At 60.5% G+C, this 27,090-nt stretch overlaps 1 protein-coding gene across 7 annotated transcripts; it reads right to left on the bottom strand.

Moving 5' to 3' along the window:
- On the bottom strand, positions 1 to 22,920 carry SMTN (smoothelin). 7 transcript variants are annotated; one of them, XM_070385836.1, is made up of 21 exons: positions 22,772 to 22,919; positions 20,925 to 21,055; positions 15,956 to 16,104; positions 15,489 to 15,642; positions 15,319 to 15,397; positions 15,123 to 15,220; positions 13,712 to 14,035; positions 13,550 to 13,622; positions 12,901 to 12,972; positions 12,329 to 12,817; positions 11,964 to 12,136; positions 8,761 to 8,913; positions 8,599 to 8,674; positions 7,341 to 7,505; positions 7,193 to 7,255; positions 6,914 to 6,980; positions 5,809 to 5,982; positions 5,498 to 5,615; positions 4,603 to 4,754; positions 3,450 to 3,614; positions 168 to 307 (listed from the first exon to the last, which is right to left on the bottom strand). In XM_070385836.1, the coding sequence occupies exons 2-20, from the start codon at positions 20,973 to 20,975 to the stop codon at positions 3,470 to 3,472; spliced, it is 2,775 nt and encodes a 924-aa protein (XP_070241937.1). In that variant the 5' UTR covers positions 20,976 to 21,055; positions 22,772 to 22,919; the 3' UTR covers positions 168 to 307; positions 3,450 to 3,469. The 7 variants fall into 7 exon arrangements, with proteins under 7 accessions (XP_005908587.2, XP_070241936.1, XP_014337954.2 ...); XM_005908526.2 differs by having other exon boundaries at positions 15,489 to 15,582; positions 22,772 to 22,918; XM_005908525.2 differs by lacking the exon at positions 3,450 to 3,614 and having other exon boundaries at positions 1 to 307; positions 15,489 to 15,582.
- Between the last annotated feature and the right edge of the window lie 4,170 nt (positions 22,921 to 27,090).

The raw sequence follows: 27,090 nt of genomic DNA on the forward strand, positions 1-27,090 counted from the left end.
TCGTTGAAAACCAATAATTTATCAAAACGCTGCGTGTTTGCGTGGGAAGGTGCCGCGACAGACAGGGCAGCGGTGGGCAGGCGCAGAGGGAGGGGATGGTGCCTGGGTGGTGGGCGCTGCTTGCCGCGGGCGGCCGTGCGGGCGGCGGAGGGGAAGCTAGACATTCTTGCCGCGCAGGCGCAGCTCGTGGCGCCGCAGGTGGTTGTAGAGCGATTGCACGTAGGTGAAAACGCACTTGGGGTCGGGCTTCTTGCCCATGATCATCATGTCCTCCACCTCCACCAGGGGTACGCAGTCCACCAGCATCCTGCCGGGAGGGGGCACAGGAGTGATTGTCAGCGCCGGCCCCACCTCCTGCGGCGACCCCTCTACTCGAAGGTCTTTCCAGTGCCGCAGCCTGCGGGTCTTGCATAAACTCGACTCCAGATCGATTGACCGGGGGAAAAGCCTTCTAGGAAGGCTGAAACCCCAGGCCCTACCCACCCACGCCTGGAGGCACCCTGGTGGGGAGCAAGGCCAGGCAAATGAAGGCGAAAGAGGAGATCCCTGCCCCATCCCTTGTGTCCAGGCCCGTGGACCTACTGCAGGGTCGAGGTCTCAACCCCTAATCCTGGGGAAGTCCTGACTTCAGACCCCGTCCACTCATCTCTGGAGGGCCGCCTCCTTCTCACTCCCAAAGGTACACTCTAGCTGGCAAAGCCTTTCATTTGGACCGTTGTACCCAAGGGGCCTCAAATCCTTCTCTGCATCCAGGACCACTTCAGTGACCTGAACCCTGGATTATCTGCCAGCTCCCTGGCCTGGGACCTGCTGTAGAGCAGCTTGGGAACCCCCATCTACCTCAAGGGACATCCCTGCTGTGTGAGACGGAGGCCAGGGAGGTGTATGTATGTGTGGGAGGCAGTTCTTTAACGGGGGTGCAGATGAGCGTCCCAGTCAGTACACACTGGACCATTAGCATCACACTCGGGGCCAGGACACCCTGCTGACCATCCTCCAGGGGATCTTCCCAACCCAGGGATTGAACCCAGGTCTCCCTCACTGCAGGCGGATTCTTTACCAGCTGAACCACCAGGGAAGCCCAAGAATACTGGAGTGGGTAGCCTATCCCTTCTCCAGCGGATCTTCCTGACCCAGGAATCGAACCAGGGTCTGCTGCATTGCAGGCAGATTCTTTACCAGCTGAGCTATCAGGGAAGCTCACAGAACAGAAGAGGCATTCATTTCCAGCTCCACCACTTAGTAGGTGCAGGTCTGGGCCTGAGGCGATCCAGGCCCCCAGCCCTGGACGTTGGCACCTGCCTGGGGCCCCCTTCCTTCCATATTGCAGGAGCCCTCGCCCCACTCTGAGGGGAGTGGGCTGCGGCTACTAAATAACTGACAGCCCCAGGGCTCAGAGACAGAGCGCGCTCCCTGGCTCCATTTCCCTTCCTGGAGCCAGACCTCTCCTGCCTCCCATGCGCCACGCCTGGCATACAGTTAACACTGTCACTGTTGTTAAGTGAGTTTCCTTTGGCAGGGGGGGCATGAGGAAAGGAATTGTTCCTGTTCCCAAGACACCCAAGGGCCCAGGACTACCTGCCATCTTGCGCCTTCAAGGTCAGACCCTCAAGGTCAAACCATGTAAGGGCCAGGGCCCACTTTCCTTTCTCCAGGACTCCTTCAGGGAAGAAGCCAGGAAAGCAGGGGACCCGTTTCAGTGTAGGCTCTACTCCTGGCCAGCTGTGGAAGCTAGAGCAAACCCTGCCCTGTGACTCAGTTTCCCCATCTTTACAACAACAGCATAGTCATTCTTTGCCTCATTTGAGTCCTTGGAAGCGCCGAGAATGAGTAAGAGGTTCCTGACCCTGTTGCTGACGTGCTGTGTGCCCTGGGGGTCGTCTCTGCCCCAGACTGGGCCTGTTCCAGCTGTACTGTGGTGAAGAGGCAGCCTCTCTCTGTAGCTTCTTCCAGCTGCGGCTATCTCCCGGGGTATCCTGGCCTTTCCCATCGTGGGGCTCCCTCCCACCTCTGGTGTCTTCCCTGGAGACCTTATAAAGCCATTGTTTACACCGGGGCTCACGGCACAGGGCTCTGGCTGCCCCAGTGACAGGCCAAACACCAGGCAATCCGAACAACAGCACGGCTGAGTCACACTTTCCAGCTGGAACGGGGCGGACTGGGCCCCTCTCCCTCCAGGCTGGCCTGCTGGGCAGCAGCTCCCAAGTCCATATATGACCTGGAGACAGCGCCATGCCCATCCTCCCCTCACCTGCACGGCTTCTCTGAATCTATGTGTGCATGTGGGGGTGGCCCCTCACAATGGCTCCAGGCCCTGAGGGGCATCTGGGTGCATTGCAAGCTCTGTCCCTGATTCACATTACTTTAGGCAATCCCTTTTCTCCTTCTGGGCCTTTTGTCTTTTCTTCTCTCTATGAAATGGGTGGGAAAAGGGATGGGGCCAGGAAAAGAGCCACAAGGTGGGGAGTTTGAAGTTCCCGTTTCCAGCCCCGGCTCTGACCTACCACCCCCTGGCACACGATGAGTCCGCCACTCTCTTCTCTCCTCTGAGCTCCTGGTATGTAATGGGCAGTAAGCTCAAGATATGAATTCTCTACTGTGACCCTGATGTGAGATGACCAGACAGGAAATGCCACGGCTGGTTTGGGGATCCAGGACCTCCACCAGAAACATCTTCCTGTTAAACTGGTCTTGTTCCTGAGCCTTTCACCTTAGAGCATGGCACAGCCAACCCCCCAGTGCACCAACTGGAGGCCTGGGACCCTCCTCCCTCCCCAGTGGATCCATCAGAACTCCTATCTCTCTAGTTAAGGTTCTCTAGCTGGCTAGTCCATCCCCTCCCTCCCTGTCCTTCATCCAGGCCTCACCCAAGGATTGTTCTAAAATGCTACCTACATCCCTTCTCTGTTTGGAAAACTTTTATGACTCTTGTCTTCAGAAGGAAGTTCGGACTCCTGAATATGACCCCTTCCTCCCCCTCACACCCAGACTAAACAAACATCCTCCCCTGCCTGGGTGTGCCATGCCCTCCACGTCCCTCAGCCCCACCCCGGTGCACTTGGCTGATCCCTCTGCCCGGGATTTCCTCTCCCTCCTTTAGCCTGAACTTGGTATTCAGATGCCAGCTTAGTGTGCACTTTTTTCAGCGAGCTGTCCTAGACCCGCTGGCTGGGTCGGGTGCCTCCCCCGCAACCCCGGGATCCCATGGCCTCCTGGGCTTCCTCCAGCTCTGTCCTGCCCATCTTGGTCATCACTGCCCATTGAGAAGAATGGTCTCATCTGCAAGGTACTGAGCAGCCAGAAGATCAGGCTGTGTCTGGCTCCTTCTGGCTCTTCTCAGGGGGCCCCTCTGCTTCCCCCTCCCTGCTCCGACCTCCCCGGCTTCTCTCTGAGCCCCCATCGAGCAGATCCAGCGCAACAGGGCAGGCGAGCAAGGCGGCGTTCCTCACCGTGGGGCCCCGAGCGGGGGTTAGGACTTTTTGGTTTTTACCAGCCCCTTCTGGACCAGACAGCGGTAGAACTCCTGGATGTACGTGTACACGCACTTCCAGTCAGGCTCTCGAAGCCGGACCATGTCCTCTGTGTCCAGGAGCTGCGGGCAGTCCGCATGGGTCCTGGGGAGGGTAGGGGGCCGGGGAGGGGCGGGGTGGGCCGGGCCCGAGTGGGGCAGCGGGGTGGGGGAAAGAGGCAGAGAAGAGAGAGGGGAGGAGAACAGAGAGAGACACACACACACACACACATACAGAGACATGAGTTCAGTTACGTTCTCAGTGCCGCAGTCTGCCAGCCTCCCGCATGCCCCCTCCCCACCGTGGACGTGCCGCTCAACTACCCATCACTAATGGTGTGCGATGCAGACAGGGGTGGGGGCCAGATCAGTCACAGGTGCAGAGAACTCTCGGGGCAAGCGGGAGGGAACGAGGGGTGGGGGGCGATGGCATTGGCGCCGGGGTTGGAGAGGAGGGCTGTGCCCCAGGGAGCGGGGGTGAGGAAGGCGTGAGAGGAGGTGGAGGGGGGAGGAGGAAGAAGAAATCTGGGGGGAACCAGAAAGAGAGAAGGAGAGGAGGAGAGACAGGTGGAGGAGGGTGCTGAGAGTGAGGTGTGCAGACGGGGCAATGATTCCAAAGTGGAGGGCTTGCGGAAGTCCTATATAAGCCTCTGGCAACACCTATATAGGCTGGGCGGGCACGGTGCCCGGGCCAGGAGCCTCCTTTTGGAATCTCCAGCCGGGATCCCGTGGGAGCAGGAAGCTCTGGTGATAGTGGGAGGAAAGCAGGACAGAGAAAGGGCAGAGAGAGAGGGAGAAGGGGGCAGACGGAGGATGGAGGGGATACGGACAGGGCCACCTGGTGGGCCTTGGCCCGGGCTGGTAGGTGGGCCTCCGGCTCCTTCGTTCCGGCGGGCACCTGGCACGCTCAGCAGCAGGTGGGTGGGGTGGAAGAGGACGGGGGCTTTCTGGGGAAGGTGGGGGGTGGGTCTCAGCTGCTGAATGACAGTGGGGCTGGCCGGCTCCACGGAGCCTCGAAGCGGCTGGGCCTGGCGCAGATCGCCCAGCCCCAGACGCCCGGCCGACACCAGCAAGGAGCCGACAACCACACTTACTCGGCGGACGAGAAGGCCACCTCGAAGTTCTGACGCCGGTTCTGTGGGCTGAGCTGCCCGTAGTCGAAGGCCTCGGGGAAGAAGTTGTGCACCAGGGCACAGAAGGCCATCCCGTCACTCCAACTCGAGGAGAAGTTCTGGATGTCCACATGCTATGGGCAGTGGGAGGACTGGTCAGCGCCCCCATGCCCTCCACCCTCTGTGTTTTGGCATTCCAGATCTAGGGCAGCCGAGCTCAGAGAGGCCCTGTAGCTTGCTCAAGGTTGCACGGTAGGTGGGCAGTGCCTTCTCCCACTGTTTGTTAACTCCTGTATCTGCTACTTAATGGGCCAGAGTGACCAAGAGGCCCAGCACCACCCCGCTAAGGCCATGGTCATGCCCTCATCACTCTTTCTCTTACGTATAGATAGTCACCCAGTGCATTGAGAGAGCAATGAGGGGGAAGACTCCAAGAGTGGGGTCTGGTCCTGAACCCTGCCCACCATCCAAGGGCCCTCTCTAGGCCCTGCAACTTTATCACTTATTCAGGAATCTAGGGCATGTTATGAGGCTTCTCTGGTGGCTCAGATAAAGAATTTGCCTGCAATGCGGGAGACACGGGTTCAATCCCTGGGTCAGAAAGAGCCCCTAGAGAAGGGAATGGCAACCCCCTCCAGTGTTCTTGCCTGGGAAATCCCATGGACAGAGGAACCCGGAGGGCTATAGTCCTTGGGATTGCAAAGAGTCAGACGTGACTGAACGACTAACACACACACACACACACACACAGCCTGTTATGTGTCACAGAAGAGGAATTCCCATCGTCCCTGCCAGACACAGTGGCTATGAAGGGTACAGCTGCAGCTGGGGGACATATGGGGGTGGGGAGGCCCTCACCGGGCCTCCTGGGGCTCACCTCGTAGCCACGTGTCTTGGCTCGGCACCAGTCTAGCAACATCTGCTTGATGCTGTTGGCGTTGGGGACCCCGAAGCTGGTGGAGCGCTGCACAGCCATGCGGGGTCCGCCCGGGCTGCTGCGGGAGTCATGTAGAGAGCCGGGTTACAATGGGCACTTTCTCCACCTGCCCACCCAGTAGGCCAGATCTCCACGCCCCCGCCCACCAGAGCCCAGACCCCGCCCCGTGTGGTCATTAGGCCCCCCGCCCACCAGAGCCCAGACCCCGCCCCATGTAGTCACTAGGCCCCGCCCTGCCCACTGCAACTCACCCTGCCGCGCCTTCCTTCTCCAACTTCTCAATCATAGCCTTGCGCGCCTGGGACGCTGAGGTTTTGGGCAGGCTCTGCGCCTTCATCAGCTCTTTCTTCTTCTCTGCCTGGCGTTTTTCCAGGGCCGCTAGGCTGCCAGACCGTGGGCTGGCCTCATCTTCCCGGTCGAAGATACTGAGGGGTGGGTAAGCGACCGGTAGGGCCCCGGGAGCGGCTCCTGTGCCTCGACCCCGACTCGCCAAGGGCTAGTCACGCTCCAGACCTTACACTCTTCCCGTATCTCCACCACCGGCAATGCCGGCCAGCAACGGAGGGGCTCCCATCACACACGTTTTACAGAGTAGACTGAGGCTCAAAGGAATAGAAAGTAGGAGCCAAGCTCTTTTCAACAGACTTGCCCGTGGGGAGTTCTCTTCCAAGGCTCATTATATGCCCAGGTTACAGGTGTGTTCCCATTCCAGGCACTGTCAACTAATAATGACCACCGATGTGCTAACAGCAATGGTAACAATAATAACAGCTCGTGTCTCTTGAGCCCTTTCTATATGTCATTTTAAATTGCACAAGGATTAGGGCTGAGCTTACCACTTCCACTGGAGATGAGGAAATGGAGGCCCGTGGCCTCAGATTTCAGAGGGCACGGGGAGGGGGACCAGTGCAAGGACTTGAACACAAGTCTCTGATGCAGAGTCTCTGGACCCCTGCAGTACCCAGCCTGAATTCTTGACCCTACCTACCCCAACGTCCTCTGTAACATAGGCGTACCCCTCCACCACGGGGTTAAGATGTAAAGATGCTCTCTGTGACATGGGACGTGGTCTGCAGACACTGGAAAGTGGCAGTGCCATCAGGTAGCTCAGTGTGGTGGGGAGGCCTCGCTAAGACCCCAAGCAAATCGTTGGCCTCCCCCAACGACTTGGCATAGTTGAGAATTACATGAAATGGCAAGGCAAGCAGGAGTGTTCTGACTCCCACTCTACCTCTCTCTGGCTGTGTGCCCAACATCTCCCAACACCTTGCTCTACCCATCTGTAGAATGGGCATGCAATGAGGTCTCCTGCGGCACTGACTCCTCCGTGGTCTGGGAGAAGGTACCTGTGCTCACCTGCCCATCTTCTTGGATGATGAAGAGGAGAAGGTCTTAGTTTGCATCATGGTGCTGCCACCACCATCTGCAAGAGAGGGAAAGGGGAGCACAGTGAGGTCCCGGGCTGGGAGACGGGGCGGGAGGGCTGGCGGAGGGATGGAGGGAGCCACAGGCAGAGAAGAGAAAGTGACGGCTGGACAGAGAGACACACAGACGAAAGTTTGGAGTGACAGTTCGAGGAAGAGCCTGAGGAGGTGGGCTGGCAGGCAGGCACGCGGAGACGCCCGGTGGCCTTACTCTCTGAGCGCCTCACAAAACTCGACTCCACTGTGGTGGTGCGGGCCGTCCGTGTGCCGTCATCTGCATGGGCAGGGGTGAGAGGAAGGGTGTGAGCGGCGGGATGGAGGGGCCGTGGTCCCGTCCTGAGCCCAGCTTGGCCCCTTACTGGATTGGACGAGCCGCTCGGTCTTGGTGACCGTGCTGACGGCTGAGCCGTCAGCCGTCTGTTGGCTGTGCCTCGTGCTGGTCTTGGTTGTCGTGTTGCCGCGGCCCTCCCCTGGCCGGGCCCGGGCCTCTTGCAGCCGCCGTTCTCGTTCCTTGTCCCGCTGGTCTGGGTGGGGGATGGTCCCACGCATGCCCAGAAAGGTCACCATCGCCCACACAGCACATATGCACGGGCACACGGGGCACACAGATGGGGTGGAGGGCAACTCGTTAGCAACACTGAAGACACGGGGGCAAGGGCCCTCTCTGGGAGTAGCTGGGGGGGAGGGGGGAGCTATAACCTGGGAGGGAACGGGGGCATGTGGTGCACTCGGAAATAAGCAACAGCTGAACTTGAAGGGGGAGAGTATGTGGATCCAAGAAGGGAGTGTCTGTGCGAATGAGTAGCTGAGTCTGGGAGGGAGTATCTCCAGTTAGGGAGGGAGTAGCAGGATCCAGGGAGGAGAAGCTGAGAGAGGGCAGCAGCTGCAGGGGCCTTCAGATAGGTCTTAGCAGGGAGAAGAGCAGCTAGAAGTCCACGGACGGAGTCCTTGGAGGTAGCTGAGAAGCCATTTGATCCAGGGACGGGGTAGTTGGGAGAGAAGCTGGCAAAGGGGGTAACTGCCCCAACATCCTCTGTAACACAGGCGTACCCCTGCCTAGAGAAGCAGCAGGTGGGTGGGCATAGAGGCTGGCCAGCCATCCGTGGGCCCTGCAGGAAGCAGCTAGATCCAGAGAGGGAGTAATTGAGAGAATCTGGAGATGCAAACGGGACTAGAAGCTGGAAGAAAGAATAGCTGGGTCCGGGGGTGGGAAGTAGCCGTGCCTGGGGAAGGAGGCAGAGCCCAAGGTGGTCATCGGTGGACCTTGAGGAGAGAAAAGCAGCTGGGAGGAGGAGTATCTGGATTCAGGGAAGGAGCAGTTGACAGAACTTGGAGAAGCAACCGGATGGAAGCAGGAGTTTCTGGGGGAGAGAGTAACCGGGGTCTAGGAGGGAGAAGAGAAGTTGGTTTTGGGTCTGGGAAGCAGGAGAGAAGCATCTAGAAAATGGAAGCGCTGGATCCAGAGGAAGGAGGCCAGGCAAGAGCCTCCAGAAAAGGCAAAGCTGAGTCTAGAGAATACACTGGGGAGGGCGTTACTGAGCTGGAGTGTCCATGAATAGACCCCAGAGAAGGGGGCAGCTGGGCCTGGGGGCGGGGTGGGGGCATTGGGCTCTCTACCTCTCTTCCTTTGCCGGAGCTCACGCAGTGCAGCCCGGATGAGCTTCCGCTCCTCAAAGTCCGTAGTCTGATCCAGCTGCAGACAGAGCCCCCATCATTTCCCACCTGGTGCCTGCCCGCCCGGGCCCCCGCCCACCCCAAGTCCACCAGATGCGGCCATACCATCTTGTCCAGGACGCTCTCATCCTCGATGGCCATCAGCTCCTCGGCACTCAGCGGGCTCCGGCTCCCTGGTGCTTTGTCCACTCGGGTCTGCTCGGCACCATTGGCCACCTCCACTGCGGCAGAGGGGGGCTCTGCGGGCTCTGGCTCCATCTGCAGAGAGGGGAAAGGGCATGGGTTATAAGCAGGGCTGTAGATGAAACCAACCGTGCCTCCAAAGGACAGGAGACCAGGCCCTGGGGCTACTGGCACAGGCTTTGAGATACCACTAGCCAGCTGGACTGTCTGCCCAGGCATGGCCACGCTGGTGTGAGGCTCAGGGAAGAGGCACTGAGAGCTTTGTTGCTGGGCTTCCCATGTACCCAGAACTGTCTTGATGCAACTAAGGGTGGCGATAATGGTGATTTCCATTCAGTAGTGAGCACTGTGTGAACACTGAGTATTCCTAACAGATGGGAAAGCTGAGGCTCAGGGCAGCTGTGGGACTTGTCCCCAGTCCTTCTAGAAGTGTGACACGGCCCCGCGTCTGCGCTGAAGCCTAACCCCTGAACCCGAGTTCCTTCTGCCACTTCGTTCCCAGCCCCCTCCCAGGCAGGCTGTGCCCTGTCCTGCCCGTTCCCAAAGCCTGGGTCCTCCTGGGCCAGTGCCCAGGCAGCATGTGTCCCCCTTCCACACGGTGAGGGAGCTGGACCAAGGCCCACAGGCTCCTGACCAGGTGTCTGACCAGGGCTGCCCAGAGCCAAGTCCTCTCTGGAGCTCGCCCCTGCTCCCCACTCCCAGCACGTCACCCCCTAAGGGGCCCCTCTAGCCTCAACCTAGCCTCCTACCCATCCCAGGGCATCTCCCCAGACCCCATGCAGACAAGCCCCCAGCCCAGCTATCACAGCCCCATCCCCTCCTGGCAGGGCCCCTTGGTCTGCTGTAAGGGTAAGGAGAGACGAGGTGGCAGCTGCTTCGGGGAGGCTCGGCCTGGCTGGGGCAGGGAGTGGGGGTGGGGCTGGGGGCTGGGCCCCGGCCAGGGGCTGCCAGGGCAGCCGCCACGCGTGCCTCAGGGCCAGGGGCATGGCACCATCTCGCCTTAGCCTGGGAGCACCGGCGCCCCAGTCCCCTGTACAGACAGGAAAACTGAGGCTCAGAACGGGTGGTGGCACCCCTAAGGTCCTCCGGCAGAGGCCGAGCCTGGCTCCAAACCAGCCCCCCCAGCAGCCCACAGGGACTTACGAGACTGGCGCTGTGGGCAGGGCCGGCAGAGGAGCGGCGGCGGGTGCTGAAGGCAGGTGGGTGGGCCACGGGGGTCCCGGCATCCTCGGCCGCCTGGAACAGGGCCTCGGGGTCTGCGGCGGCCAGGAGCAGCTCACTGGGCTCCAGCTCAGGCTCAAGGTCAGGCACAAGCGGGACCCCCATCCGCAGGCTCAGCACCTCCACCTGCCTGCCCAGTGCATCCAGCCGCCGGCTCAGAGCGGCCGTCTCCACCCGCAGCTCTTCGGCTGCCCGGGCCACCGGCTCCACGGCCGAGGCTGCTGCTTCAGCGGCCTGGGTCACCGCCGCCCGGCCCGCCTCAGCCACCGCCCGCAGCTCCTCCAAGGCCCGGCCCAGTCGCTCCTCTAGGGCTGCGGCCAGCTCCGAGCCCGGCCCCGGGACCCCGGCATGGTGCTGGTGGGGGGCTGTGCGGTGGGATGACGCCAGGGACTGTGCTGGGGACTGCTGCTCCTGGCTGGCCGACTCGGGCTTTGCAGCTGGTCCTGAGGGCGCAGGCAAGGGCAGCGGGCCTGCCCCGCCCCTGCTGGCCTCCCGGCCCGCCGCCCGCCAGCTGGGGCTGTAGCCCAAATAGAAACCTATTCTGGGCTCCCTCTGGAAGGGGGCCGTGGGGGGAGGGGCAGCCTGCCCAAGCAGGCGGACCGCCAGGCCTGGCCCTGGCCCTGCAGAGATCGCAGACCAGCAGCACAGCGAGGCTGCCCAGGTGCTGAAGCACTGCCTATTCCCCGTGGGTGGGGAGACTGAGGGAGGGGGCAAGGAACGGGCCTGTCAGGGCCCCCGTGTGCATGAGGGGAGAGGACCCAGCCTGCCAGGCTCCAGACGCCTGCATCCTCTGCTCTGCCCTCACGCCATGCTGTTTTAGAAAGCCTCGAGCAGGTTGGGGGCAGGACTTCGCGCAACCTGCTGTGGCGAGTGCCTGGTCCCTGAGATAGACGTCCTCTGCCAGCCTCTGTGCTCAGATCCAACCACAGCTTTGAGCAGGTGCATCCCAGGCACACCATCTGCCTCCCTTTGCTTCTGGAGGGGGACGCTGAGGCCAGTTGGTGATCTCAGATCCCCAGGCCCCCGGTGGTGTCTCCCATCACCCCCAGAGCCTCAGCCACCCTGTCCTTACCTCCTTGGCAGAGAGTGCTTTAAGTGCCGACCTGGGAGGGGAAGGGTGCTTCCTGCCCCCGCCCTCTCCCTGTCACCCCTAAAGCTGGCTCTATTCTCTCTCACTTCGAAGCCCCACTCAGCCCCTGGAGCAGCACTGAGGCCATTACCTGGGCAGCCGGGTGGCTCACTGGGGATTCCCTCCCCTGCAGAGCGTCCAGCCAGCTGATGCTGGGCTCCAGGATGAATAATGGAGGGCTGCAGCGGATTCAGTTCCCACGGCACCTGCCGGGCTGCTGCCCCACCTGACTGGCGCCCCCTGCCTGTGCCCCCATCGGTGCTTCAGCCCAGTATCCCCTCCCCCGAGATGCTGACGCAGATGGCAATCGCTAATCTCCAGTCTCCCAACGGGCCAGGCTGATCTCGGATGAGCAGATGAGCGGCTCTGCACCTCAGGGCTGAGGTCCAGCGCAGGGTCGGAGCAGGGCCCCTGTGGCCACTACAGGATGGGGGGTGGGTGTGGCGGGACAAGCCCTCACCACCCTCCCTGACCTCACTTTTCCCATCCGTTCATGAGGAATGCACTGGCCAATTCTGGAGTAGGGGCCGGAAATCATCACATGGGAAGCTTAAGGCCGGTACGCAGTGAGCTTCCGACACGCCTAGTGGCTGATTGGCGAGGTCTGGCCTTAGCTCTGCCACCAACTGGTTGTGGGCTGGGGGCACCTCCCCTGTCTGGGCCTCGTTTTCCCGTGTGTGTAGTAGGAGAGGATCCTGGCGAGCCCTAACACCCTGAAGCCGTCCACGTGAGGCCGATGATGGGGAGGCTGACGGGGTGAGGAGCAAGGGCTCACCTTTATGCTGCAGCCTCCTCGGCTACCCAGGGAGGCAGGGCTGAAGCTGGTGACGTGAGTGACACTGCCCAGCCGGGCTAGGTTCCCAGGGCTGCTGATGTGGGTGATGGTGCTCTTGCCCCCACTGCTGGTGCTAATGAGGGTGGGGGGCGCCCGCAGCCCCAGCGTCAGTTCTGGAGGGGGAGAAGGACGACCGTCAGGATCAGAGGTGGGGGCATTGCCAGTCCAGGCTGATGGCGCCCCTCGTTTCCAGCACACCCTCTGGAGACACCCTGAGCCCTGGCCACGGCACGTGTCCTGTGTGCGGAGCTGGACGGCCATAGGCACGCAACCCCCAGCAGTGGGGAGGCAGAGGGGAGGCCTACCTGCCCTCTGGTTGCCCGTGGGCAGCAGCACCCGGCCTGTGGAGGCCTGGCCCCGGCCATCCTTGATCTCGATGGTGAATGTGGTCTTCATACTGGCCCCTGGCTCGGCGGCGCCCACGGCCACAGGCAGCGGGGCGCTGGGCTCCTCTGAGCCGGCCACGGGCCCCCCTGCTCTGTTTTCAAGGGACCTGACGGCCAAGCCCCGCCCCCTGGGGCCCTCCTCCCGAGGGCAGCTCTGAAGCTGGGCCAGGGGCCGGGCTGTTCCCCGCGAGGAGGGGCCACTGGAGGAGGAGGAGGAGGCGGCAGGGGTGGTGCTGGTGTGGGAGGGGCCTGGGAGCCTGGCAGGGGTCGAGGGGCCGAGGGCCGCGCGGGGTGGGCCTTCCTGGAGCCCAGCAGCCATAGGAGAGTCCGATGTGAACTTGCGCACGCGGTCCCGGACGGAGCCGGCCCGCTGGAACGGGGAAGGTCCGCTGGCGAGGGGGGTGGGCTCTAGACGGGACGGGGCAGGCCGTCAATGGTTGGCTGGGACAGGCACTGCCCAGAGCCCAGGGTTGGGGAAAACAGGCAAGTACCTCGGTTCTGGGCTGGCTGGCGGGGGCTGAGCACAGACAGGGAGAGTTGGCAGGGGCGAGGGTCAGCCAGGTCTGGCAGCATGGGGAGGCGGTAGCGGCCAAGTTGAGGCGGGGCAGAGAAAGGAGAGTGGACAGTGGAGACCACCTCTTGGAGTCCTCTCTTCCACACCCCTCTAGCCTACCAGCCCATCCTGCAACTCCCACAGCTCCCGGCTTCCCCACGCAGCTGCGTCCCTCTCTCTCTCACAGGCCCCTCCTCCCGCTGACCCCAGGATGACTTGGACACTGCCAGGAGCTGGGGCTAGGCTTGGGCCGGAGGAAGGGTGCCCAGATCCTCCCTGCCGATGGGGAAGGGGGACACTCCCCTGGCCAGCACTGCCCAGGGCTGCAGCTGGGAGATGGGTGCACTCCCTTTTTGGGGAAAAGAATGTGCCTGAGGCCCGTTGCCTTTCAAGGCTGCAGGAGAGCCTCTGGCCATGGGTGGGGGGGAGTGGGCCGGGCGGGGGGCGGGGACACCTCAGGGGCAGTGGGAGGAGGCAGTGTCAGAGAGGGCCTGGACCCGAGGGTGCTGGAGCCGTCCAGGCACCACAACCCATTTTGCAGGCAGGGAAGGGGAGGCCCGCGCTGTCTCTGCTGCCGGAACCCTCACCTGCTCTCTTTGTGTCTGAGCGACCTTTGGTGGGGCCTTGGGCGGCAGGGGGCTCCGTGGGGCTGGGCGGGAACTGCAGGGGAGACACGGTGTGGGCAGGGGTCTGACTCCCAGACCCGGGAGCTCACCTGCTTGGCAACCCCGCCCCTCATCCCGACTCACCTTGTCGACCACCTGCCCGTCTGTGCTGGGGGTGGCTGGAGGCTCCTGGGGCTCAGGGCTGGTAGCCCTGGGCGGGCTTGGGGGAGGCTTGGGACTGCCCAGAGCCTCAGGGGCAGGGCACAGGGCCTCCTCGGCAGGCTCCAGCGGAGGCTCAGGAGAGGTAGTGGTGGGCGAACCGTCGGCTGAGGCAGGTGGGCTGGGTGTGTCCCCGGGAGGGGCCCGCAGCAGGAGCGTCACCGTGGTCACATCCCGGCTGGAGCTGCTGGGGGTCGGGGTTGGCTCTGGGACCTCCACCTGCTGCTTCTGTTCCTCTGGCTTCGGCACCTGCGGGAGGCCCACAGGATGCGGCCAAGGCTCCCTAGGCTGGCAGCGCCCCGGGCAGGGCATGCAAAGCAGAGGGGCTGGGCACGGCTTCCTGCAGGTGCACCTGTGCAAGCGTGGTCGCTGGCGCACCACGAGCGGTCTCTGATCCCCACTTCCCAACCTCTTGGCACTGCCTGGTCACAGGAAGTTCAGAGAGGACTAGCTCCTGATGTCAGGGGTTAGGGACAGCAGCAGACCTTCTGGGGACTCCCAGACTTAACAGATTCCTGGAGTGGAGACCCCTGACCCCTGGCCTCAGCCTGGTTAACCCGTGGGGTAGGGGGCTTCCCAGGTGGCACAGTGGTGAAGAATCTGCCTGCAATGCAGGAGATGCGGCTTTGATTTCTGGGTTGGGAAGATCCTGGAGGAGAGAATGGCTACCCACTCCGGTATTCTTGTCTGGAGAATCCCATGGACAGAGGAGCCTGGTGGGCCACAGTCCACGGGTTAGCAAAGAGTCAGATACAACTGAGCGACTAACACTCGGGGCAGCCCTGCCAGGTCCAGGGGCCCAGTGGCTCTGCCGGCCACTTAGGGAACCTGCAGGGCCCGACCTCTCACCCACACGGCCTGGAGAACAGACCCTGTGAACAGCTGGGGCCTGAAGGCGGGACCCGATGAGCCAAGGTAAGGATGTGGGCTGTCTGGAGCAGGAGGGGCGGCCACGGATGGTCTAAGCTGGGCCGGAGCCAGGGTCTGATTTGCATTTCAGGGAGATACCCGGTCTGCTGAGTGGAGGCTGGATGGCTAGTGTGGGGGTGGGAGGTAGGCCTGGGAGCAGGGAGGCCAGCAGGGTGGTAATGGGAGACAGACAGGAGCCTGGGAGCAGTGCAGATAAGCTGGCTTTGCTCAGGAGGCCTGGGTAGAGATGAACTCTGGCATGGGGACATGTCACCAGAGCTTGCCTGGGAGAGTGGGGCAGAAGCCTGAGATTAGAGCCCCAGTATTCCCCAAACACAAGCTGGGCACCCCCCCCAACAGTGAGAGACACACAGGTGCTCTGTGGTGCTGGCATTGGTCGGCCCAGGACCTCACCCACGCCCCTTACCTCACACGGTTCTAGCCGGCGTGCTGCCTGCCCCTTGCTGTCCTCTCTTGAGCCACTGTTGGGACGCCCGCTGTACAGCCTTCCAGCCAAGGTGGCAGCTGGAAGGGAAGGGAGAAGTGTCAGGTGAGAGCCAAGGGGTCGGGGGGTTGGTGGAGGGGTCGCTGAGGGCAGCGTGCAGCAGGGCCGGGGCGCGTACCCTCGATCTCCTGGGCCCGCACACGGCGGATGGCGGCTCGGATCAGCTTCCGCTCCTCGTATTCCGCGGCGCCCCGCAGCTGCGGGTGAGGGGTGGGTGTCGGGTGTTGGGCTGTGAGTCCAGGTCTTCACCGGCCCAGCCCCCTCCCTTGCCCCTGGCCCAGGCCTCACCAGTGCAGTCAGCTCCTCCACATCATTCATTGACTCCAGCCGTCCTGCCAGCCGTGCCAGAGCAGCCCGCTGCTCAGCCTCCCGCTGCTGGGAGCTGCGGGGACACCATAACTGGTCACCTCCGCGGCCAGGGCCGAGTCCTGGAGGATGTGGGCTGAGGGTGGAGGCCAGGACAGGGTACCCGGAACTTCAGCAGAGGGGCAGGTAGCTGTGCACACCCTCTGGCTACACGCTGGCACATGCACGCCCAGGGACCTGAGTGCTAATACCACACGGGCGTGGCCAGGCACGTGGTCCACGCCTGCAAACATCCTTGTATACTACCCCAAATGCGTGCCCATGCGGCCGTGTGCACACCCAGATGGGCAGCAGACACCTGGCTCAGGCCTGCCTGCACAACACGAGCTGAGCCCTGGCACATTCGGTCCCACCTGCGTGTGTCCCCACTCCCCGCCACCGACACTCACTGCAGCCAGTTCTCCTTGTTGTCCTGCCGCTCGGCACGGAAGCGCTTCGATGCCAGGGCCTCCTCCTCGCGTTCCAGCTCCTGCCGCTGCAGCTCCCGGATGGCCGAGCGGATGCGTCGCCGCTCTGCCAGATCCGCCGTGACCTCCAACTGTGGACAGGCGGAGGCGGCAGTGGGGGGTGGGGGGCAAGTCATTTTGGCTGCCAGGGGCGGAGGGCGGGCAACCAGCCGCCCACGGCTTGGCCTGGGGCACAATGAATGGTCTGTCTTGGCTCCCTCTGCCTCAAGCCCATCACGTGCCTGCCCGCCCACTCAAACCTGGTCTCAGGGGGAGACCCACATCACGGCCAGGGCTTCTGGAAGGCCCACCATGCACGGTGATCCACAGACTGGGCAGCCGGCATCCCACCCACCTGAGCCAGATGCCAAGTCAGGCATGCCTTCCTGTGACTCTACTCCTGCCTCTCAGAGCCCTTCATCGAACCCCGAGAGCCACGGAGTCATTTGTGGAGGAGGAGAGAGGCCATCCTAAGGGCTTTTAACAGCGTCCCTCGGCAGGGAAGGGTGATTCGGGCTGCTGGGGTCCAGCTGTGAGCAAGGGAGACTCCCACGGTCCCGGAGCACCACAGCCTTGCTGATGGGTGGCAGCCTCATCCATATTGGACAGATGGGGAAACTGAGGCAGGGGCAGGCCCTCAGGAGTCAGAGCTCCCTGCCTGGTCGGGGGCTCTTTTTCTCCCTACGCTGGTCCAGCTCCAGCCACCATTAAAGAGGCAAAGGGGCTGGTGCCCGTAATGTTAGGGCCAACCCCCCAGACAGATAAGGCAGCTTGCACTAGGGTCTACCCAGGGCCCTAGAGAGGGCATCCATGGGGACAGGTGCTCCCATCAGCTTCTCGGCCCGTCCTTCCCTGGCAAATTGAAGGTGACTGGTCTAACCAGGTCCGGGAAAGGGCACCTTCTCTGGGTGGTCAGCCAGCCCTACTGCCCCCACCCTCATCCTCCCCACGGAGCCTCTGTGGGAGAGGGGAGAAGGACTGGCTTAGGGCCCCCAGGACGATAATGGCAGAGATAGGCCTCCAGGGTGGGGTCTGTGTCAGGTGGGGGCAAGTGTACACACAGTGATTTCCTCCATACCGCCCACCCCCCCCGCCCCCGGTCCCCAAGGGACAGCCCTGGGAACCCTCTGCTGCCATTCTGTTCCGCTTCCTCCGCCATCATTCCTTCCTGCTCCCTGGGGGGTCAGGTGGGAGCTGGGGATGTTTCAGCGGGGGGTGTGGCTGGCCCAGCTTAGCCATGAGCTCACTTGTACCAGTCTGAAGAGAGCAGAGACAAGTGACAGAGCCCCCCAGGGAACCTTCAGTCTTCACATTCCCTAGGAGCTATGGGAGGGTCCCTGGAGGCTCAAGACAGGACAACCACCCCCCCACCCCCCGCCACCAGCTGGCTCCAGCCCCAGTCAATCTCTGCTGGGTGGTCAGAATCATATCCCCAACTTCTCTGGTCTTGGCTTTCTCACTTGGTCCCCCTTCGGGGCAGTGGGTGGGGATAGAGGAGGTGACTCGGGGTCCCCCACCTTGCAGAGCTGTGTATGGTTGATTCCAGAGTCAGACAAGAGGGGAGAGAGAAAAGTGAGGGAAGCGAGGACAGGATCCCCAGAGGCATTTATAATGTTTACTGAGAATCTGTGTGCAGATCCTGTGCTGAGTCCCATAACTGTCCCAACTTCACAGAAGCCCTAGGCACTCTATTACTCCCATTTGACAGATGAGGACACTGAGGCTCAGGGAAAAGTGATCTGAGCCAGGGTTTGAACCCAGGTTTCTGTGAGGAAGTCACTTGACTTCCCTGGTGGCTCAGACGGTAAAGCGTCTGTCTACAATGCGGGAGACCTGGGTTCGATCCCTGGGTCGGGAAATTCCCTGGAGAAGGAAATGGCAACCCACTCCAGTACTCTTGCCTAGAAAATCCCATGGGGTCGCAAAGAGTCGGACATGACTGAGTGACTTCACTTTCACTTACCATGACTCTGGGGCCTTCCCTGGGCTGAGGATAGCTCTGTGACTGTTGTCTGTCTGCTATGGTGAATATCTTGATGACCCTCGTACTATACTGGGGACCCCCTGCAGCCTGGACTAGAGATGCCCCGGGGTTTAAGGGAGTCTATTATGCGGGAGCGGGTGGAGAATGAAGCTCAGCTCTCCACCCCCAGTCCTGACCTTGACTCAGGCCCCAAGCCCTCTGTGGTAAGCTAGGAGATTGTGGGCCTGGGAGGCCAGCTGATGCAGCCCCTCCTGTGCAGAGGGTAAAGAGGCTCAGAGATGCAATGAGCCCTAGCCCTTTGTCTCCTGGGTTCCCCTTCCCAAACCCCTGGAATCCTGAGATGGGGTTCTCATCCTTGAAGAAAGGCTGATGTGGGAACTTCTGCCCACCCCTGGGAGCCTCAGTGTCCCCATCTGGAAAATGGGAGCCTCTGTCTGATTCCCCCCCGTGGGTGGGGCAGGGCTGGGGAATGGACAGCCCCACCCCACTGGTGACCCTCGCGCATGACCCGTCCCTTTGGGCTTGGAGACAAAGGTCCGCCCACCGTGTCCCTGCTGTGTGTCCCGCGTTGCCAGCCCTCTCCGGCCCCACCGCCCTGAGTGGAGGGGGCTGTTGTTGGGAGGGAAGGAAGTACAAAGCGCCATTGTCCGCCGGGGGGAAAGGGAAGGAGATGGGGCGGTTTCCGAAACTGCCCGGTGAAATTCTCCTGGGAGGAAAGAGGGTGCTTCCTCCTCCCGGGGGGCTGGGCCTCCGAGTACTTTGTACTCTGGCTGCCGGGGGCGACTGAGCCCCGGCGTCTTCCTGTCCCCACCAGCACCACGGGGGAGACTTTGCGGGCATTCGCTCAGTGCCGGCTCCTCCAGGTACGGAAGAGGGACCGGCCGGCAGCGAAGCCAGGCCTCGCCAGAGGGCGCTGAAGGCACGCGGGCCGCTCGACCGCGGCTGCCCGCACCGCCCACGCCTCTCCCAAGCAGCCCGGCCCGAGGCGCCCGGCCCGGAGCCAGCCAGACAGGAAGCCCCCCGCCACCGCCTGCTTTAACATCCCCGGCTATGGAGAGGAAACACAGGTTCGCGGACTTAAGCAGCTTCCGCAGGTCACCCAGCTAGTGTCAGTGCCCGATCTCCAGCCCGGAACCGAGGCGGAGGGCGTCCCAGTGTGTGGCGGAGGCGCACGTGGTGTTCGTGGCCCCAGGCACCCCCTTCCCGCACAGCCCCTCTCCGAGTTCGCAGGCATATGCGGGAGCACATCCGGAGGGCATCTCGGGTTCCCCAAATCGGCCCGACGCTCAGGCGCGGGTCAACTTTTCCCTTATAAGGCCCGGCCCCGCGGGGAGGAGCCCGGCTCGGGACGCCCCCTGTTCCTGCCACGAGGCCGGCGCGCGCGGGGCGGGACCCTCGGCAGCGCTGGGGCGCAGTAATGGCGGGCGCCTGGCCGAGGAGGGCCTGGTCCGAGAATGGGAAGAATTTAGGGAAAGGGAAGGCGGGGTTCGGGGTCCAAGACGAAGGCCGAGGTCTTGCTAGTCCTCTCCCAGGGAGGGGGTCGGGGATGAGCGGCGTACAGCCAACGCTCCAGCTTCTCCGAAACCCTTTTTCCAGTGCCCAAGCCTGCATGAAGCAGGGGTGGCGGCTGAGAGCCGTGAGCCTGGGCGGACCCCTAGAGATGGGGATGCGCGGAGACCTGGCTTTCTCTTCACTACCCGCTTAGGATTCTGACTTCCTGCTAGGAAGTCGAGCTGACAAGGTGGGAGACTTTGGAACCCATCTTCAGGTTGCACACAGCCGCCTGTGGCGGTGGCAGACACCCAGAGTCTGAGGTGCTGTCCGAGGCCGAGTTTCTTGGGTAGACGACGGCAGTGACTGGGCTGAGCTGGCTGGCTCCAGCCCCTGCCTCCAAAGGAATGGAATGGGGGTGGGGTGGGTCATTTGCCTTCTCCCAGGGAAAGTAAATCTTTAATTTACCCCCTGGACATGGGTCAGGGGCTGAGGGGGTGGGGCTCTGGCCCCTTCTCCTGTTCCACTGCTCTCTGCCCTTGCTGGTGGGCACATACTTGCCCTGCTCGATTGCCCCACTACCTCTCTGTGCATGGTACCGATGTTGGGGGAGGGGCTTCAAGAAGAAGCTAGGGAAAGGGGATATAGGGGGCCCATCTTTTTCCACACCAAGATCTAGGCCCATGCCTCATTCCATCCTCATGCCAGCTGAAGGACCTAGATATTATGTTCACACACATTGCCCCCACCTCCCATTTTACAGATAGATTAGAAGTCACAGAGCTCCTAAGGGTCCCCAAGGCCTGTCTTGATGAGCTCTTCTGGCCTTGACTTATCCAGGTCTCTTGGTCTCCCATGATCCTCTTTGGGGGTTTGTTTGGATCCTGGCTAATCCTTTTCCTAGCTGGGCAGGTGACTTCCTTTTCCTAGTCACCCTGGGCAGGTGACTTTACCTCTCCGAGCCACAGTATTCTCCTCCTGGTTCTTGGAGCTGCTGTGACCATTCTGCGAGACGGTGTGCTTAGCCGCCCAGCCTGCTCCCTGCTATTCCCTGGCGTATTATTAATCATTGCTGCTACTGTTATCATTGGGCTGGCCTCCAGGGGTGGATACTGCCCAGGCTGTTGCTTGGGAGAGGCAAATCCAGCCTCCCCACACCTGTGGCTGCACATGGGCAAGTCCTCACCAGTTACTGTTTAAACAGGTGGTGGCACTGGGGGGCTGGGAGGAACAACCTCAGCACCTGGCATGGATGGGCACATGCCACCAGAACCTCTGCATCAGCCACGTGGAACAGCCCTAGCCCTGTTTCCCTGAGCCCTCCCTCTGGCCCCTCCCCCATCACCTCCTCTCGTCACCTGAGAGGTATCCTGGACAGACCCTGCCTCTCCGGCCTGGCTTGTCTGTCCTCATAGTAGAGATGATGGGACCACTTACCAGCTTCCGCAGGGCTCCCTCATCCAGTCCAGCCAAGGTTTCGTCTGCCATCTTGCTGGCCCTGAGCTCCGTCCGTCCCTTCCCGGTGAGTTCCCCAGTGCCTCTGGCACCTGACGCCAGCTCAGGAAATTCTGCAGTGGATAGACGTGAGTCAGGCCTGCGGAGACCTCCAGAAACCACAGGCACTTGGGCTCTTGTGCCTCAGTTTCCCCCTCTAACCCATGATCATCCATTGGTGTCCCATCCTTCTTATCTGTGATGTCACTCCTGGCTGGGAGGTGCTTTCTTCCCTCAGGTAGTGTGTGCTGGAAAACTCAACGAACCAAGAGGAGAAGCCCCTAGTTCCAGTCACCTGGACTGCTAGCTTGCTGTGTGGCCTCAGCTGGGCCCTTGCCATATCTAAGCATCAAACAGGGAGGGTAGGGATCTGGATTGTGAAGCCAGGGCCCAGCAAGGCCCACCCAAGCTGTGCTCACCACCAGGGGGTGCCGGCCACACTCCATGGCTTCCTGCCCCACCCACCCATCCCCAGGGCCAGCCCAGCCCCCAGTCATCCCAAAAGCTCAGCCTCTGGCTATGGACTAAGCCCAAACCCAAGTCCTTGCTGCTCTAGCGCCACTCGCACTTCCCCAGGTAACTTAAGCCATTGGAGGTAACATTCTGTCTTCCAATGCTTGAGGACAGCCCTCTGCACACACCCCTCTCCACTCCTCCCCTTCCCGCCCTCCCCCGATGCCAACTGCCCTGACTTCATGAAGCCAGGTGTCCGGACACCCAGCTTCTCCTGCCAATTCCCACACTTAGAATTCAGTTCCCTAGCTGGAAAAACATTCAGAAACTGATCCGCCCAGCTCCTGGACTTTGAAAAACAGGATTGGAGAGGGCCATAGGATTGTCACGGAGGAAGGAGGATCCCAAAGACCCAGAGGGCAGGGAAAGGATTTAAACTTGGCCACCTCTAGCTTCTGAAGTCCCCTTCCAAAGTGCCCTCAGGGGCTCAGGACACTCCCTCTTGCCCTATTACTGTCTCTCAAAATGGCCCCCTAAATCCTGGCCCAGCTTCCCAGCGTAACTCTTTTCTTCCTCCCGCAGCCCTAACCTTTCTGGAATCTCCAGGGCCCATGGCCTGACACACCAGAGGTGCTCAGTTACTGTACGGTGACTGAAATGGTCCCAGGATTGCCCCTGCTCCCGCTGATTCATCCCGCAGTCACCCCTTCCCCCTCCCCAGAACAGTCACCTTTTGAGTCACCTCATCCGGTGAATGGGTCTGGGGGTGTCCTAGTCCACACACCTGGGGTTCGTGGGACTCTGCCTGTTCAAGTCGCTGCTTGCTTCCCCATCCCTGTAGTCTCGGACAGGTGGCAACCTCCCAAACTCCCTCTGCTGCGGTCCTTCATGAGCAGTCACCAGACTTAGGTTCTGTGGATACTCTGAGTTCCCCCATGTCTTCTGAGGGGCAGGGATCCCTAATGCTGAATCTAGAACTCCTAGGGAAGTCTCTTTCTCTTCAGGAATTCCCGCCGCTGCTCCACGCCAGTCCCATGGCTCCCTGTCACACAGTGTGGGGTCCCCAAAGTTTGTGAGGGGCCTCAGAGGAACGGAGGAGCTTCCTCGGGGTTTCTGCCCCCATAGACTTACACCCCTGGTGGTCGTGGAGCCTCCTGGAGATCCGTGAGCGTCTTTACCCCGGGTCTCAGAACTTTTACCCCGTCGCTTAGCGCCCCCGTGGATGGGTGGGAGCTCCCAGACCTGAGGGTCCCAGAACCCTGGGAGTCCACATATCCGGGTGCCACCCTCGAACCCGTTGGGGGTCCTGCTGCCGCCCGGAGGCCCCGCACACCCACCTCTCCGTCTGGTCCGCCCGTCCCGCGCGGGCTCAGGTTAGGTCGTTCGGAATCCAACAGATGGACGACTAGGAGCGGTCAGGCGGAAGGCGTCGCGACCGGGATCCCAGGCCCGCTCAGCAACCGTCCCCGGGATTCTGCTAGCACCGCCTGTCCAGCCGCGCCAGCAGCCCCGAGGACCCCGCCCCGAGCCCCCGCGCCAGCCAATTCCGGGGAGGGTCCCGCCCACACTCCTGCCCTATTGGGGAAATTCAATTTTGACTACCACGCCCCTAGTGGAGGCCCCGCCCTTCGCGGGCCCTGGAAGTACAGGATTCCAGTCTTGGGGCCACTGCTCCTGCAACCTTGGCTGGTCGAGTGGGCGTCGCCAGGAGGACGCAACTTTGCGCCAAAGTCGGGGAGGGCGCGCGAAGCCAGGGTAAGTGGCCCGGGATAGTACTATTCGCGGAGCCTTCGGGACAGCCTCTCTCCGCCCTCCTCTTTGTTCGTGAGACCCTGTCCCCTCCCTCAGCTCCGCCCCCTCCTCGCTTCTGTGCCTGGGCTTGGCCGCTGCCCCAAGGCTGCTTTCAGGACACCTGGTCCAGGCCACCTCAGAGCAGGGACTAAGTGGCCGGCAGCACATTGACCCTACGTGGGGGCACCTCAGGGGCCGCCTCAGATGCAGTAGTCAATCACACACCTCTTCCCCAACCCACACACCTTTGCACACACATTCACCTTATCTGTCACTTCTCCCTGCCAAGCTCCTCAGGGTCGCCCTCTTTCAGCGCTGGGGTTTTAAACTGGAACACCAAGTCCAGAATCTCATTCAGTAAATGGAGGAAATCGAGGCCTTGAGAGAGCCGACATGCCCAAGACAACATAAGGAATAAATAAGGGGACCTCAGAGCTCAGACCCCCCTGGGAAAAACCACTCAGTCCCTTCTACTAGAGATCAGGGTCCCTTCCGCAGGTCTCCATGGAGACCAAAGGGACTTGGAGCCTGGGAGGTGGTGTCTGGAGTCCTGTCTGTCAAATAATAACAATAATAATGTAAACTCATTTATTTTGTACTTGCCATGTACCAGGCATATAATCCCTATGATGACTGTTTGAGCCCAAGATTACCGTCTCATTTTACAGTTGAGGACACGTGATAGGTAGTGGAACTGTGATTCATACCAGCACGTTTTGAGTATAGAACCTGTGCTTTTAACCACTGTGATATGGGATTATGGGGAAGTGGCTTCAGCCTGTTGCATCAGGAGACTCAGCCCCACTGTCTAGAGCCTCTGTGACCATCCGCCACCACACCTCACCCCCATCTAGACAGAGGGGCAGTATCCACTCTGAAACTCTTTTAAAGACGTCAACTTATTTCACCCCCACATTCCTGAGAGGTGATCCCATTTTACACATGGGAAAACCTCAGCGCTGAGAGGGAAGAGACTCCTTAAGGTCACATGGGAGGAGGAGCAAACAGAGCCCAATTTGGGCACTTTAATTCGAGCAAGCCGCATCTACTCTCTTTCTAGTTAAACTAGATGTAATGTTTTAAAATAAACTTTGTTTTATTGTTACCATTATTATTATTATTTTGGGGGGGGTGGGGTACGTGGCTTATGGGATCTTAGTTCCCCTGCCACGAATTAAACCCGGGCACTCTGGCAGTGAGAGCTCAGAATCCCAATCACTGGACTGCCAGGGAATTCCCAACCTAGATGCCTTTTTATTCTCCAGGACGAGGGTCAGGACCCTCCAAGGCCAACTAGGTCCTAGTCAAACCTCGCGCGCCCATTGGAATAGCCCCCTGGGGCGGAGCACAGGTAGGCCACCTGAGTGGCGGCTGTCTTCTCCAATGAATGGCCTTCTTCGTCCTAGCTCCGCTCCTCACCCCGCCCCCACCCCCACCCCCAGCAGGGAGAAACGGCACGGGTGAGTCTCTGTGTGGACTTTATGTGACACTCACGCGCTCACTAGTTCCTGGTAACACTGAAGATAAGCACTGGTCCCGCCCCTCCGTCAAGCCCTCAGGGCTGGGGTCCTCCTCCAATCTTACTTGCCTTCCCTTCCCATCTGAAAGGGGCGGGGCGAGATGGTGGTGAAATAAAGATCAAAGGGCGGCCCGTGAGGTCCTGGAGAAGCTTGCAGACACAGTACAGGAAGGAGCAAAACGTCCGAAGAGGAGGACCCTGGGGTTTACTGAGCACCTGTTGCATGCCTGACATGGGATTTACCGGGTTGCAAATTGACCACGGAGCTAGATATGTATTAACCCAAATTCTACAGAGGAGGAAACTAAAGTTCACGGAAGTGAACTGAATGAACTTCCATTCAGTTCAGCTGAATGGCATTCAGCTGGTAATGCCATTCAGACCTGAGTGGAATTCTGTCCCATGCCAAAACCTCTTTCGTTTACCTTGCTGCGACTAGGATTGAGGAAATCCTGGAAGACTTCTTAGAGGAGGTGATGTTGCAAACTGATCCATGAGGAAGGGTGCAAAGAAATCCATCCCACGGAGAAGAGGGAGAAAGATGTGAAAGGGTATTAGTGGCTAGGGAACAGTGTGAATAAGGCCAGAGGTTTGTAAGTGGGAAAAGGAGGCAAGAAAGGCTGTGGATAGAGCAGGAAATGGGGATGGAAGACCTTCCATTTGTTAAGTGCCCTAAATGCCAGGTGAGTAGGGTGAAAACTGTGGCGGCCTGGGCTTCAGTTGGTCCATCTGTAAAATGAGGGTCTTGGCCCAGCTCACTTCAGGCCCTCCCAGAAAGGGTTCAGATTCCTCTAGGTCCAACTCTAGACTGGCAGAGTGGGCAGTGGCTGGAACAGCTCATGGGCCAAGGGTAATATTTTGCTCTAGTCTCTGAGTCTGAAAATAGATATTTTTACCAAGCTGGCAGTGCCAGATCCCTGCATCTCTCTGGCTTCCCCTCCCCCAATCCGGGGTCCTGCAGAGAAAGCCCAGTCCTGGGGTCAAGAGGCAAGAGGAGTGATGGGTTTTAGACCCGGCTGCAGCCCAGGCAAAGTTTTCTTTCCCTTGGAGCCTCAGTTTCCTCATTTGCACAATGGGGTATTTGTGGCCTGAGCTTTCTGAGCCCTCTCCCTATCGACTAGACAACATACAATTCCAAGACTTCCAGGGAGACCCCACCTTGGGAATGTGTGCACAAGGGGCTGTAAGTCCAGTCAAGGCCGAGACCATGAGCCTATTGGAGGTCCCGAGGCTGCTGGGCACCAGGAGGAGTGAAGGGGTTAGAGCTGGGTCAGAGTTGGGCCTGCTCTTGGGGTCTCACTGCCTCATGAGAGTAGGGGGAGAGACAGTATTTGGACTCTAAAAGTTGTCGAGGGACTTCCTTTGTGGTCCAGCAGCCTTCCAATGCAAGGGGGTGTGGGTTTTGATCCCTGGTCTGGAAGCTAGGATCCCACATGCCTCGAGGCCAGAAAAACAAAACATAAAACAGAAGCAATATTTTAAAAAAATAAATAAAAGTTGTAGACAAAGAACCCTCACCTGCTGTTTGGCATGTGGAAGAGGTGGTGAGAGGGTATGGCATGAGAGAACAGGAAGGCAGGTGGGACTCTGAGGATTTTGCTGGGAAAAGGTCATATAGGAGAGGCTGGAGCATGGGGGGCCCTGGAGAAGAAGAACTGGTTCTTGCTGGGGTTGGCTGGACCCAAGGGCTGTGACCCTCTTCCTCCTGGGCAGAACTGGAGGCCGCCAAGGTCATGGCCTGCAGCCCCAGGAGTGGGGCTGGGGATCTGTTTGGCAAACCAGTTTGGCAAGGCTGTCTCCTCTGTGATGTCATCCAGCCGTGGTGTTCTCTGTGCGACACGGTCAGATAAACGTCTGGGCTTGGAGGAGAAGGGGGCCCGGGCCTAGGTGCTGAGGGGTGGGGAAGGAGTGACCCTTCAGTGTAGGAAACTGGGAGGCAAGTGAGCCCTGTGAAGGCAAAGCGCACCTGAGACACCCACTGGGCTGTGATGAACCCCAGGAGAACAGCCTCACGGACAAAGGAGAGGCTTCTGGATGGGCCAGCCTGGACTTCCTGTGACTTCCGGGAGTTCCCTGATGCCTGGTGTCATCTAGGCTTATCGCTGGGGCCCTGTATAACTGCTGGCCAGTGGGTTGGAACCATGAAAATACATGAGTGGCAGTTTTATTTTTACTACGAACCTCATGGCTTGAACCCCGTGAGGTAGAACTCCATCATATACAGAAGAGGAGACAGGCTCGGCGAGGCCAAGCCACACCAGCACCTCACACAGGATTAGAACCCAGAACCCTTGATCTTAACCACAGTATCCTGCCACCTACCAATTGGGATCTCTGCCTACATGG

This window comes from Bos mutus, chromosome 17 (assembly GCF_027580195.1).
Source record: "Bos mutus isolate GX-2022 chromosome 17, NWIPB_WYAK_1.1, whole genome shotgun sequence".
In the NCBI taxonomy this organism is placed as follows: Eukaryota; Metazoa; Chordata; class Mammalia; order Artiodactyla; family Bovidae; genus Bos; species Bos mutus.

Coding starts and splice junctions, on each gene's coding strand:
- SMTN (XM_014482468.2), bottom strand. CDS start 20,975: ATGGCAGACGAAACCTTGGCTGGACTGGATGAGGGAGCCCTGCGGAAG. Junction 12,973..13,549: donor CTCAGACACAAAGAGAGCAG/GTGAGGGTTCCG, acceptor CCATGCTGCCAG/ACCTGGCTGACCCTCGCCCC. Junction 7,506..8,598: donor GCTCCGGCAAAGGAAGAGAG/GTAGAGAGCCCA, acceptor TCCCCCACCCAG/ACCAGCGGGACAAGGAACGA.